This window comes from Myotis brandtii, unplaced genomic scaffold (genome assembly GCF_000412655.1).
Source record: "Myotis brandtii unplaced genomic scaffold, ASM41265v1 scaffold1814, whole genome shotgun sequence".
NCBI classification, from domain to species: domain Eukaryota; kingdom Metazoa; phylum Chordata; class Mammalia; order Chiroptera; family Vespertilionidae; genus Myotis; species Myotis brandtii.
The window spans coordinates 50,644-63,438 of NW_005356728.1; the positions used below are offsets into that span (position 1 = coordinate 50,644).

Sequence of the window (12,795 nt, forward strand, 5' to 3'; positions counted from 1 at the left end):
GGGAGGGAGGGAGGGAGAGAGAGAGAGAGAGAGAGAGAGAGAGAGAGAAACATCGATGTGAGAAACATTGGTTGGTTGCTTCTCGTACATGCTCCGGGGGGCCAAACCCCCCCCCCCCAACACCCGGATATGTGCCCTGACCGGGAACTGAACCCATCACCGTTTGGTGTACGGGACGACGTTCCTACCGAGACACACTAGACAGGGCAGGATGACAATGTTTTAAATTCAATGGCTAGCACCATACTAAATTCAGTTTCAATGCAAATATGTAGACTGTTGGCCTCTCCCAATCAAAACTGAAGCACTATGTGGTTAGAATCTCGAAGAATATTAAAAGCACCAACTTTAAGAGTACACTGGGTTCAGGCAAACCGAGAAACACAAACCTACAAAGATTTGTTACTAATGTGCATGCAGATGAATTGAAACGACTGCACAAGACAACTTGTACTTACCTGCCTCTCTTTTTGTGTTCCCCAGTAAAAACAGTTATTCCTAGTCTACTAACCTGTGCTTCTTCCTGTGGCCATTTTACATATAGCACCTTGATGTGGGCAACGGAGATAAGTGCATGAACTTGATATCAAAGCACATTAATATTAAAAGGCTTCTAGTCATGCCTGCTGTTGGCTACCCCTGGGGTCAATGAATTAATGAACACCAATGGAACACATCTCTTCCTGCACTCAGTGACATGAAGAGGAAGCAGACCCAACAAAATCCAAACAATATACACTTCATCTTGTTATTTAGTAACCAGCGAGGCCATTTTATTTCCACACACCCAGTCCAGGAGAGCACAGGCGCTGTGGGAAATCCAGGGGGAGTCTTACTGCAAATATTTAGCAGGCTGTGACAGCTGATACAACATGGGAAGGAGAGCCAAGAGAGGAACCTGCTGGATGGGACCTATGGCTCCAATGAGCCACACAGTTTGTCTTCTGTGTGCATTCGGGCCTTCCAACCAGCTGCCCTCACAGAGGGGTTAGGAAGCACTGCAGCTGCTGCCCTGGAACTGCCAGTGCTGCCTGCAACGCTGGTGAAGGCTGAGGGATGGCAGACCATGGCAGCCAAGAACAACTGTCATCCTACGGGCCCATGCTTGCTCCTCCTGTTTCAATTCTGAGGTACACTCTTGGAAAGCCCTCATTCTTAGCAACAAGCAGTCTCTTAAAGTATTTCTTCCAACCCAGCTGGGTGGTTCAGCTGATTAGAGTGCCCTCATCACATACACCAAAAAGGCTGTGGGTTCAATCCCTGGTCAGGGTGTGAATGGGAGGCAACTGATCGATGTTTGTTTGTTTCTCTCTCAAAATCAATAAACACATCCTCAGGTAAAGATTAAAAAAAAAAAAAAAGTATTTCTTCCAACTACCAATATCTCCAAGTCTTCTTATTCCCTAACTGCAAGCTCCTGTCTGAAAGTTTCTAATAAAACTATTCTTTACAACCTTGGATAGTTGGGAACTAAAAAATTGAGTACCCCACCTGAAGTTGTGCTCTAGAATACATAAAAATTAATCAAAACATTGAATCAAACACCGGAATGGTGGAGCAAAAAAGGCCTGGTAGTGAACACTAAAATTCTAAGAGCTAAACTTGTTGAACAAGAGTTTACTCCATAGTAGGCACCAAGCTACACACTTGGCATGTATTAAGCATTTTATCTGCACAACAATCCTATGAAATGGGGACTAAAATTACTCCTACCAAATAGGTGGAGAAACTAGGCACAGCTATTAAGAACTTGCCCAAGTTTACCAAGCTACAAGTGGGAGAGTGGATTTGAACCCAGTCTGATTCTGGAGGCTGTGTTCTTAACCCTGCACTACACTCAAACAGTTCCACCTAAGAGAAACAAGCCTAAATTATTGTTGAAAATAGTTATAAATTTGAATCAAAAGAAAATATTTTTAAGAGAATAAATATCGCCCTGGCCGGCTTGGCTCAGTGGATAGAGCGTCAGCCTGTGGACTGAAGGGTCCCAGGTTCGATTCCGGCCAAGGGCACATGCCTGGGTTTCGGGCTCGATCCCCAGTGGGGGGTGTGCAGGAGGCAGCCGATCAATGATTCTCTCTCATCATTGATGTTTCTATCTCTCTCTCCTTCTCCCTTTCTCTCTGAAATCAATAAAGAAATATATTTAAAAAAAAGAGAGAGAGAATAAATATCTTTTTGTTATTGTGGTTACTCCTCACCCGAGGATACTCTTCCATTGACTTTTAGAGAGAATGGAAAGGAGAGGGAGAGAGAGAAACATCAATGAGAGAGACACATCGATTGGTTGCCTCCTGCATGCGCCCCAACCAGGGCCAGGGATCAAGCCTGCAACCGAAGTATGTGCCCTTGACTGCAATCAAACCTGGGGCCCTTCTGTCCACAGGCTGACACTCTATCCACTGAGCCAAACCGGCTAGGGCGAGAATAAATATCTTAAGACTCAGCTGCCATCATCTTTTTATCAGTGAATTCTGATATTTCCATCAATGTCCCCAGTACAGAACACAATTGTCTGCCTCTCAGTGAAGGGCCTCTCTTTTCTGAAAAGGGCCCCAATCTCACCCTAAACCTCAAGGGCATCTTTATTTCTTTTGTCAAAGGTTAATTCACAGGAATACTTTCAAGAACAGATCCTGTGTAAGAAAGCATTTTAAGTCAATACTGATAGGCATTCCCTAAACAAGCCTAAATTATTGGATCCATCATTTTCTGATGTGCCAAGACTAGAGAAGATAAGTCAAACAACTCCCCTAAACTAGAATGTTAAGATATGTTGAGTGCTTTTAGGTATGATGAATAGCTCAAATCCAGGAGCTACAGCACCACCTCAATCTCCAGACTTTAACACGGTACTTGTCAAACCAGCATATTGCTGCTGTACAATACAGACCAGCCTCTAGTCAGTCAGTATATCCTATAGGCAAAGTTTTAACTTTCACAGGTAGTTTGCCCACAGCCTGTGAGTCATATTCAGCCAACCACCTGTTTTAGTTAAGTTTTATTGGAATGGCCATGCCCATTTATTTACATACTAGAGGCTCAGTGCACAAATTCGTGCATGGGTGAGGTCCCTCGGCCAGGCCAGCATCAGGGCAGATCTCTCGCCCAGTCCCAATCTGATCGGGGATGGCCGGCCGGGGGAGGGACCATTGGAGGTTGGCTGTGGGAGCACACTGACCACCTGGCCAGGGGAGGGTCGGTGGGAGGTTGACCAGCTGCGGGTTGGCTGTGGGCACGCACTGACCACCAGGGGGCAGCACCTGCATTGAGCGTCTGCCCCTGGTGATCAGTGCACATCATAGTGACCCGTGGAGCAGTCGATCGATCATAACAGTTGCTTAGGCTTTTATATATATAGATTATCTATGGCTGCTTTTGCTACAAAGGCAAAGTTGAGTAGTTGTGACAGATAATGTGTAGTCCACAAAGCCTAAAGTACTTACTATCAGGATCTTTATAGAAAAAGTTTGCTTCCCTATCATAGCACCTTGTTTACACCTCCACAAACACTGATCCTGCCATACTGTTACCATTAAGATAAGTGTTGCTGTCCCCCACTACTCCCAACATGAGATTCTTAAGGGCAAAGGCAGTGTCTTAATCATCCTATATTCCTAGCACCTGGAAGGGAGGGGAAATGAGGGGGAAGGTGGATAAAAGGTAAAGAAACCTTGACTGTTAGTGATTCATAGAGTTCTCAGAGGTTAAGTGACTGACACAGGTCACACAATTCGTTAGCAGCCCAGTTGTAAAGAGAACCCAGTTCTTCATACTCCCCACATTCTACCACAGCACCATTAGCTCCTGGTGTACTAGGTCGGTCCTTTAAATTTCTAGTTGAAGTGAAATTTGCTTGTCTCTCTAGGATAGTTTCTGGTACTTACCTAAGTTAAGTCTCAAAATTCCAACCTCCATGCCTACTCTCTGCCAGGGAAATTAAACCAGTTAAATGCCCCCTTCTTAACACTGGAAGAGATACCACTGCTGACCCAACAGTAAAGTCCTTATTTTGATTCGTCTCCGTGTCAGAGAGGTAGAGTGCAGAAGTGGCTACAACAGCACACCTATGGCACCCAGTGTACTTGAGCTCAGCAATTTGTCTTTTCAGGCAGACAGTAGCTCTTCCCAGATCCCCATAATATCAAGAAAGCTCCCTTCACCAAATCCTTGACCTAATGAGGGAGAGCCCTCAGTACTGAGTCAGCTGGCTGCCATGCACTATAGCCTGAACTTAGTCATGAGCCCTAGAGCACTGTACCCCCAACTATGGCTGTCAGTTTGACCCCAAAGTTTGAATGCCACTGAGTGTGACCTGCTTCAAAAGGCTAATGCTTTTTTTAAATGGCAACCATTCTACCTCTCTGACTTGATCTGACAAACACTACTTAACATGCTCTGTCACTCAGCAGCAATGAACTCTTCCTCTTCACCCCCCATTTGTATCTTCATAATACTTCTGTTAAGCAAAGAGCTGTCTGCTCAAAGCCAGGTGCAAAACTGAGTGGTGGACTCTAACCTGGGACTGTGGCCTTGACAACATATTCTAACTAAGTGAACGAACAGGTTATATAGTATAGCTTCTAGAAGCCAGAAAAATTTTATCTAAAAAAAGTCTTGCTTTCGCTAGACAGTAGTTATTTCCCTTCCCACATTTACACCTAATATACCCACATTTACACATAAATAAACACCTTCTACCTCCTACCAATATACACATACCTAAGCATAAGGTGGCCAAGTCATCTGATTTTCCTTGGAGATGGTAACTCCATATCTCAACACATTAGGGTCAAGATATATGGTCAAGGGCCCAGCTAACAGGATAGATCCATGAATATAGGCCACAATGCAGTGTTTATCAACTACCCCAGGAATTTACTCATACTTGAGAATTAATCCTCAAATAACCAGAAAGTCTTAAGATTATGCTAAATTGTTGCTTTGAAAATGGTGGAACTCATACTTCCCTCAGTGTGACATCCTACCTACAGGTAAGGCACTCATGTCCATTTATTTTATTATTTTAATGTTGCTGTTAATCCTCACTCGAGGATATTTTTTCCATTGATTTTTAGAGAGAGTGGAAGGGAGGGAGGAAAGCGAGAGAAAGAAACATTGATGTGAGAGAGATACATGGATTGGCTGCCTCCCACATGGGCCCAACCAGGGCAGGGATTGAACCTGCAACCCAGGTACACACCCTTGACCAGGAATCAAACTTCAGTGCATAGGCCAACACTAGCCAGGGCATCATTTCTTTTAAAAGTGAACTTTTGTGTATCTTCTTTCTTTTTTAAATGTTTTTTTTTATTGATTTCAGAGGGAAGAAGGGAGATCCATCAGCTGCCTCCTGAACTATTGGGGATCAAGCCCACAACCCAGGCATGTGCCCGGGGGGAACTGAATCGTAACTTTCTGGTTCATGGGTTGACATTCAAACACTGAGGAACATTGTCCAGGGTGTCCATTTCTTTTAAAAGTGAACTTTGTCTCTTCTATTTTCTCAGCCTTACCAAACCCCTCCACTCACTGACCAATCTCCAAATACATTTTTAGCCAAAGGTAGCCAACTCATTCTTCATAACCAAGAACTTATGATAAGCTCTTTGAATCTCTTTCTGGTTCCATTTGATCATTCACTTTATGTTTGTTTGTAAGAGGCTGACAGTTTATCTGTGGATTTCAGTTTTCTATGCTTTGTCCCTTTTCCTGCCTCCCCCAACACACTAATATCTCCTCCAGAAAGTCTTCTCCAACTCAGCAAAGTGAGAAGACATCTCGTTCAATGCACTGGATCCATTTATCGAAACAAATGGATTCATCCACTTGCCGTGGCTGTGTCAAAGAGTTCCTTCCTAAGAGTCTCAGAGGTTGAAAGCATAGCCTCCTAGGTTCTGTGACTGCTCACTCCAACCTCCAGTACTCACTTAACTATGCCACCTCATAACATTGCCCTGGAAATTCAAGTTAATTCTGGACACCACCAAGAGGTCGCCTAAAAACATCTTTTAATTATTAGATATTACATATTAATGGTATCTAATACAACTTTGACTTTTCCCAATTTGAGGTTGGCAAGTTCCAATATCTGAACAAATGTAGATCCAATGCCAGGAAAGACTGACATAGTAATAGCACCAATGTTCTTGGCTGTCTTCCCTTTAACATACTGCTCCCCTTCCCCCATCTTGCCCCTTATCCCATAATTAAAGGAACATCAGTTGGCTACACAGAGCTGATGAGGAAGAATAAAACTGACATCTGCCAAGGCTAGTCAACTTGACCTAATTCTCGAAACAACTCTATGAGATAGGTACTAACATCCCATATTTACAGTGAGCAAACGCATGCTCAGTAAGATTAAGCGGCAGAGAAGTGACTTTAAAAACTTACCTGCTTGGTCCCAATATTCCTTCTACTAGACCACACTACTCCTGACCACACAACACAGATGTTTCTCTTTACTTAGAAACATTATTTAGGATTACAGATATTTAGGTACTCATTTCATTTCACTAAACTACTCTATAAGCTCCCTAGGCTAAAAACACGGACGTAGAAAAAACAATGGGACTTTGCCATTAAAATATCAGACCAGAGTTCAAATCCCAGCTCTATTACTTACTAGTTGTATTCCCTTAAGCTAGTGACTCATCCTCTGTTGTTAGGATTGAATGAGATGTCTAACGATTGCTAGTTCAGAGGGTGGCATGTGAAAATATTAGTTCCCACACTACTTACTAGCCATATAACTTTGAACAAGTCACTTAAATGGGTAAGACTATTTTTTCATCTGTTGAAAGGAAAAGAATACACTCTAAAGCTCACACAGCATGGTTGTGAGGATGAAATGAGATGTCATAAAAATTATTTTCAATAAAAGAAATAAATTTGGAAAGAAATGAGATGTCAAAGTTCTCTGTAAACTTTAGCACTGAAAAACATAAGGTATGGTCCCCAGCAGAGCTTACCACAATGCCTTGCATAAGAGATTTCAGTAAATGTTTGATAAATGCTACGTAAAAGAGAACTCTGTTCATGTTGACATGCCCAAATCATCTTTTGAGAGCACTATCAAGCCATGCGCAATCTATCCCCAGAGAACAAGCAGCGAAGTCAATTCAAAGGACCTTAAGAATCACCTTAATTCACCCAACCACGAGGACCCTAGGGCTCTCATCCTCCAGCAATATGTAAGCTTTCCTCATGACAGAGTAAACTATAAGCTACATGGCAAATAAACTGAACCTCACTTATGATTGGCTTTGGTGTGCTTTTGTACTTTTATTTAAATGCTTTTTTCTTATAGTCAGAAAATTTGGAACATTTTAAGAGGTACAATGTTACTGTGGAGAAGATAAAAGTGATATTCAAAACTTCCGTTACTGTGGAGAAAATGATATTCAAAACTTCCACCTTCTGCAACTCCACTGTCCTCTTCCAAGCTTCCTCTTACATCCCACTGTTGTGGATAGACATAGGACTTCTTAGCCTGCAGTGAACTGCCAATAGAAAGCAAAACAGGCTCATCTCCAATTGCTAGTTCATACCTTCTCTAGTTGGGCTGGAATTTAGTATTTCCTTTAAAAGGCCTTCTCTTCCATTTCCTGCTGGGTCGGAGTAAACAAATATACAGTTTATATCAACAGGTTTAATTAAACAGAGCAATTACTACGTCAGCAAGATGAGCCAACATGTGATGGATCTTCCACTGGAAGTGGAAGTCACAGGTAGTGCTCCCCTAGACTATGAGCATCAACAGTTTTCTTTTAGGGGTCTCAGGGCACGTTAGTTCTCGTCTAACATGCTTAAACAATCCTCCATTTTAAAAAACCCTAAGTCCATGCTCTTAAATGAAATGAACTTTTCATGTCATCTAAGCAACATGTTAACAGCTGCCCAGGTTAGCTGCTTTCAGTAACAGCCCAGCAGGCTCTTCTAATCCTAACTGAATTCAAAAAGGAATCACAAAACAGCTTCAAAGGTTGGTTTCAAGGGAAAGCCAATATAGCTTACTCATAAACATTTCTACAAATGGAAGAATTAGAAAGAAATCCAAAGACAACCCTCCAACCTAATTTTAGTTTTTAGTTTCTGACTTTTTTCCCCAGCAAACTATTTTCAAGACTTGGTAAGCAGGCCACAATGTAAGGAAAGTAAAGATTTATGGTATTCCTCAATCTATTACTTCCTATTTCTTTCTTGAATGAGTAGCTAAACTATTAGTTTACAACAATGTTAGAAAACAACTAAAACTGACCAGCAGAAAGCAAAATCATAAAAGCAAAGATAATCCACAGTCAATAACCACAAACTACAGGGTGGGGCAAAAGTAGATTTACAGTTATGAGTATGCAAAACAATTTATTCTTGTATTATTATTATTTTTTTAAATTGGGAGATTGGGCAGTTTATTTACAAATAAATAAATAAATATTTTTAAAAATTGATTTCAGAGAGGAAGGGAGAGGGAGAGATTGAAACATCAATGATGAGAGAGAATTATTGATCGGCTGCCTCCTGCACGCCCACATTGGGGATCGAGCCCGCAACCTGGGCATGTTGCCCTGACCAGGAATTGAACCATGACCTCCTGGTTCATAGTTGGACGCTCAACCACTGGGCCATGCCGGCCAGGCATATTATTATTTATTAACTACTGTATTACTTTCCATAAGAACAACTGTAAACTTACTTCTGCCCCACCCTGTATTTATATTTGAGGTAAAATATACGAGATCTTCTTAACAATCCTACCCATACCAATCCAAGCCCGCTCAGATATTTGGTAGCACTTAATTGGTCACAGAGCAGAAAATAGTATCTTGTAAATTTGAAAAAATCATCTCTCAGGTAATCTTTACTACTCACTAAAGGTCCATTTATTTAGTGACAGACTTCATATACCATATAAATACTAAAGAATAACTTAAAGCCTATTTCTCTCGACATACTAGCAATAAACTATTTCACTTGAATCTTTTTAAAATCTCTTCAGCTAATAGAAAACCACCCAAAGAGTTCCTATACTCTAGTAGGAGGTACCTGACTAAACCAGGGCTTCAAAAATCATTCTATTTCTAAGAATGGGATGTTACATATACAACAGCCTTTAATATGAAACCTAAGACCCTTTCGAATCTGTCCTCAGCCATCACTAAAAAACATATGTGGTACTTCCCTGGAAAGGGAGCTTTGTATCTGAGTAACCACATTCTGCTAGCCTCAGTTACCCTCTACTGTTTCAACTGCCCGAGTATTCCCTTGCTTTGTTCAATTCTTAGCAAACACACCATATTCCCAAGACAGTCAAGAGAACATACATTATTACAAGACTACTCCAGAGGGAAAAACTTCCACCACACTAATTCAAGAGACTTAAGGAAAGGCAGCTGCTACTAAAATCAAAAGCCTAACTTATTCATTCAACGAATATTTATTAAACACCTACTCTGTGCAAGGCTCTGTATATTCAGTGATGAACAAAACAGGTATAGTTCCCATCCTGACAAAAGAAAGTTTGGTGAGATAGAAAAGTAAACAAATGGTATACAATTATAATTACAAAAAGGCTATGAATAGGCTAACATTAGTCCCAATGTGCCCAGGGCACACTGATCTATACTTGTCCTAGTGTAAAACAAAAGCAGTCCCCTTTACTCTATGAAATGTCCCACGTTGGACGCTAAAGGCTATGTCACCTTAGCTTGAAGGATAAGGTACTCTAAGAGAGAATAATGGGAGCAAATTACTTTAGCCTGGGTCATCAAAGACTTCCCAGAAGAGGTGCCATTTAAGTCCTGATGGATAAGGCTCCAGTCACTTTGGAAGGAGTGTTCCAAGTATACGGGATAGCAAAGGCTACAACAAGTCTTGGGATGATATTATTAATCAACATGAACTCTGATAGAATTGAAGAGTCAAAAAAGTAATTTGGGGGTTCCCAGAGATCAATTTGTACATCTAAAATTAAAATATCCTAAGCCTCTAATTTTGTCTAGAACTCAAAAATTCAAACATAAAGACCAAAATGAAGCTCTAAAGCAGTGGTTTTCAAATTTTTATAGATCATGAATCCCTGAGAATCTGAAGAATATTCATATCTTCACCCAGGACAAACATATACATATTCATGTGTGCACACATATGCAATTTCAGGTTGCACAGGCCACACCCCTACCCAACCCCACCAATTCCAGAAGTTCACTCACAGACTCCAGAGTTTTTTAAAAAGCCCTCTTTCATAAAAGACTAAAGCAAGCTCTCAATTCTATTTCTCTATTTGGGCATTAATATGTTTTTTAAAGTCTTCTGAAGACATCCAGGAATAAAACTGAACACATTTTTTAAAAAGATATCAGAACATGCAATTGTAAGTCAATGACAAAATGAAAAACAATGGACAATGTGTATATTTCCAAGAGTCAGTGAGACTCAATTTTCCCACCGTTTTTGAAGAACCAGAACTACCCTCAAGTCCTTACCTTACTAACATTGAGTGAAGCTAGGGGAGGTGGGGTTTCTGTTCGGTCATTAATTATTTCCACTTCTGAAACATACTGTAAGTTTATGAGCAAGATGTCTGCATGGTTGGGCTTTCCACTGGAAGAGGGACATTCTGGTGAAAAAATAAAGTTAAGGAAAACAGGGGCAAGCAGAGCACTGACAACATACCAAAAGGAGCATTAAAAAAACACAATTCTCACAAGGCCTGTGTAAAAGGTGTGCCTCAAGCAAGAGGGGGGAGCCTTAAAGAAGCACAACTCTCCCCAGGAAATCTCTGCCTGCCACCTTCCTCCTGTGCTACCTCATAAGATCACAAGCTTTTCGAAGCCATATACAATTCAAAACTGGAAGCCTCAGAAGGATTTCTGTCACCTTTTCTCTACCAGGTTTATGGAGACGCATAGGCAGTTTTAATGCCCATGCGTACTGTTTGTTTTGAACCGAATGAACCACACAGAAGAGGCAGAGCTCTCTGCTCTTGGTGTAATACTTCTTTTATCTGTACAGTACTCTTATCACTTTTCAGATGTGACATTTCCCATTTCGCAGAGGAGAAAACTATAGCACTAGAAAAGAAGCTGACCCAAGGTGACCCAGCAAGTTAAACCATTTATTCACTCAATCATTCTCCAACCATTTATTAAGAGCACACTGTATGCCAATTAAAAGCAGAGTAATTCCTCATTCCCAAACCCTTCCAACTAAACCACTAATGTAAAAAGTAAAAAGGTCTTATCTGGTCCAGGTATGAATTCTTGTATTAAAACAAAGAAAACAAAACAAAACAAAAAACGTCCTGGCCGGATAGCTCATTTGGTTAGAGTCTCAACTGGATACACCAAAGTTGGTGGTTCAATCCCCAGTCAGGGCACATACAAGAATCAACCAATGAATGCATAAATAAGTGGACAACAAATCGATGTTTCTCTCCCCCCCTCCCCCCCACCCCTTCTCTCTCCCTCTAAAATCAATACTTTTTTTAAAAAACGCAACTATTGCCCTGACCAGTTTGGCTCAGTGGATAGAGCGTCGGCCTACGGACTGAAGGGTCCCTGGTTCAATTCCGGTCAAGGGCATGTACCTTGGTTGCGGGCACATCCCCAGTGGGGGGTGTGCAGGAGGCAGCTGATCGATGTCTCTCTCTCATCGATGTTTCTAACTCTCTATCCCTCTCCCTTCCTCTCTGAAAAAAAATCAATAAAAAATATATTTTTTTTTTTAAAAAAAAATGCAACTATTCTTGCTGTATTAGTGTCAAAGGCCATCTTCCTAAGCTAGAACTCTACGACTAGTGGTAAATGAATTAAAATACTTGCCACTCAAATGCAGCAGACTCAGTAGAAAACCTCCTTTTGAAAGATGCTAGTATAAAGGATTATTCCTCAAAAAAAATGCAAATAAACCCACCTGTGGCTCAAATAAAAGAGGAAAGGGTGGCACATTTATTACAACCAGGACGCATTTTGTTTCCAAGACTGAATTTCCTGGAGTAATTCAGAAATCATTTCCACCCCAAAGCAGCAGGCCACCTTTTCCATTCTGTGTACTACTGCGACTTTCAAAAGGGGAGGCGATTTCTACGGAAAAGCCAGGACTCCCTGTGTGCTCGGCTGAGCAAGAGAACACAACTCACTCCTTCACCTGTAACCCACACATCCCTACAGAAGTCCCTGAAAAACGTGTTCCTCTATCTGGGCCAGTTTTCCAATGCAAACATCCCTCTAAGAGCAATTTTCAAATGACTGAGAAACCTAAAATTCAGCACTCCCTCCCCCGACCATGACACCACGCATACGCACACAAACCAGAAAAAGAAAAAGAAAAAAGAAAAAGAAACAAGCCCCCAGCCCCAATTTAGATACAAACTCTGCCTTAAGGTTACTTTACCCCCAAACAGGTGAGGCCCATCTAGTCAACACCCCACCGCCTTTCCTTGGACCAAACCCATCAGCAGACACCCCGTCCTCAACTCCATATTCTTCCCTTGTCCTGAGCAGTTCCTCACTCCACTCACCCCCTCCCCACTTGATTTTATCAGCCCCCCTTCCATCCGGGAACCCCCTCCCACAACAACCCCCTCCCACGACCACCTCCTCTCCCGATCACTGTGTCCCCTTTCACAGTGTCCCCACCGAAAAGCCATCCGCGTGTCCAGCACCCCCTCCACCCACCGACTCTCGCGTGGGGCCCAGTTCCCACAAGGGGTGGGAGACAGAGTCCCCAAAGAGGACCGAGGGAGCCCCGAGAGGGGGAGGGGCGCGCAGGGCCGTGCGCATGCGCTACGGG

The 12,795-nt window shown here is 42.0% G+C and overlaps 1 protein-coding gene across 1 annotated transcript in view; it reads right to left on the minus strand.

Annotated features, from left to right (window-relative positions):
- LSM12 (LSM12 homolog) overlaps positions 1–10,682 on the minus strand; it is a gene marked incomplete at its 5' end in the record, with an annotated part of 19,877 nt that extends 9,195 nt beyond the window's left edge. The window contains one exon of the mRNA XM_005863884.2: positions 10,488–10,682. Within this exon, the coding sequence (XP_005863946.2) occupies positions 10,488–10,682 (195 nt within the window). The remainder of the gene's footprint in view (positions 1–10,487) is intronic.
- Between the last annotated feature and the right edge of the window lie 2,113 nt (positions 10,683–12,795).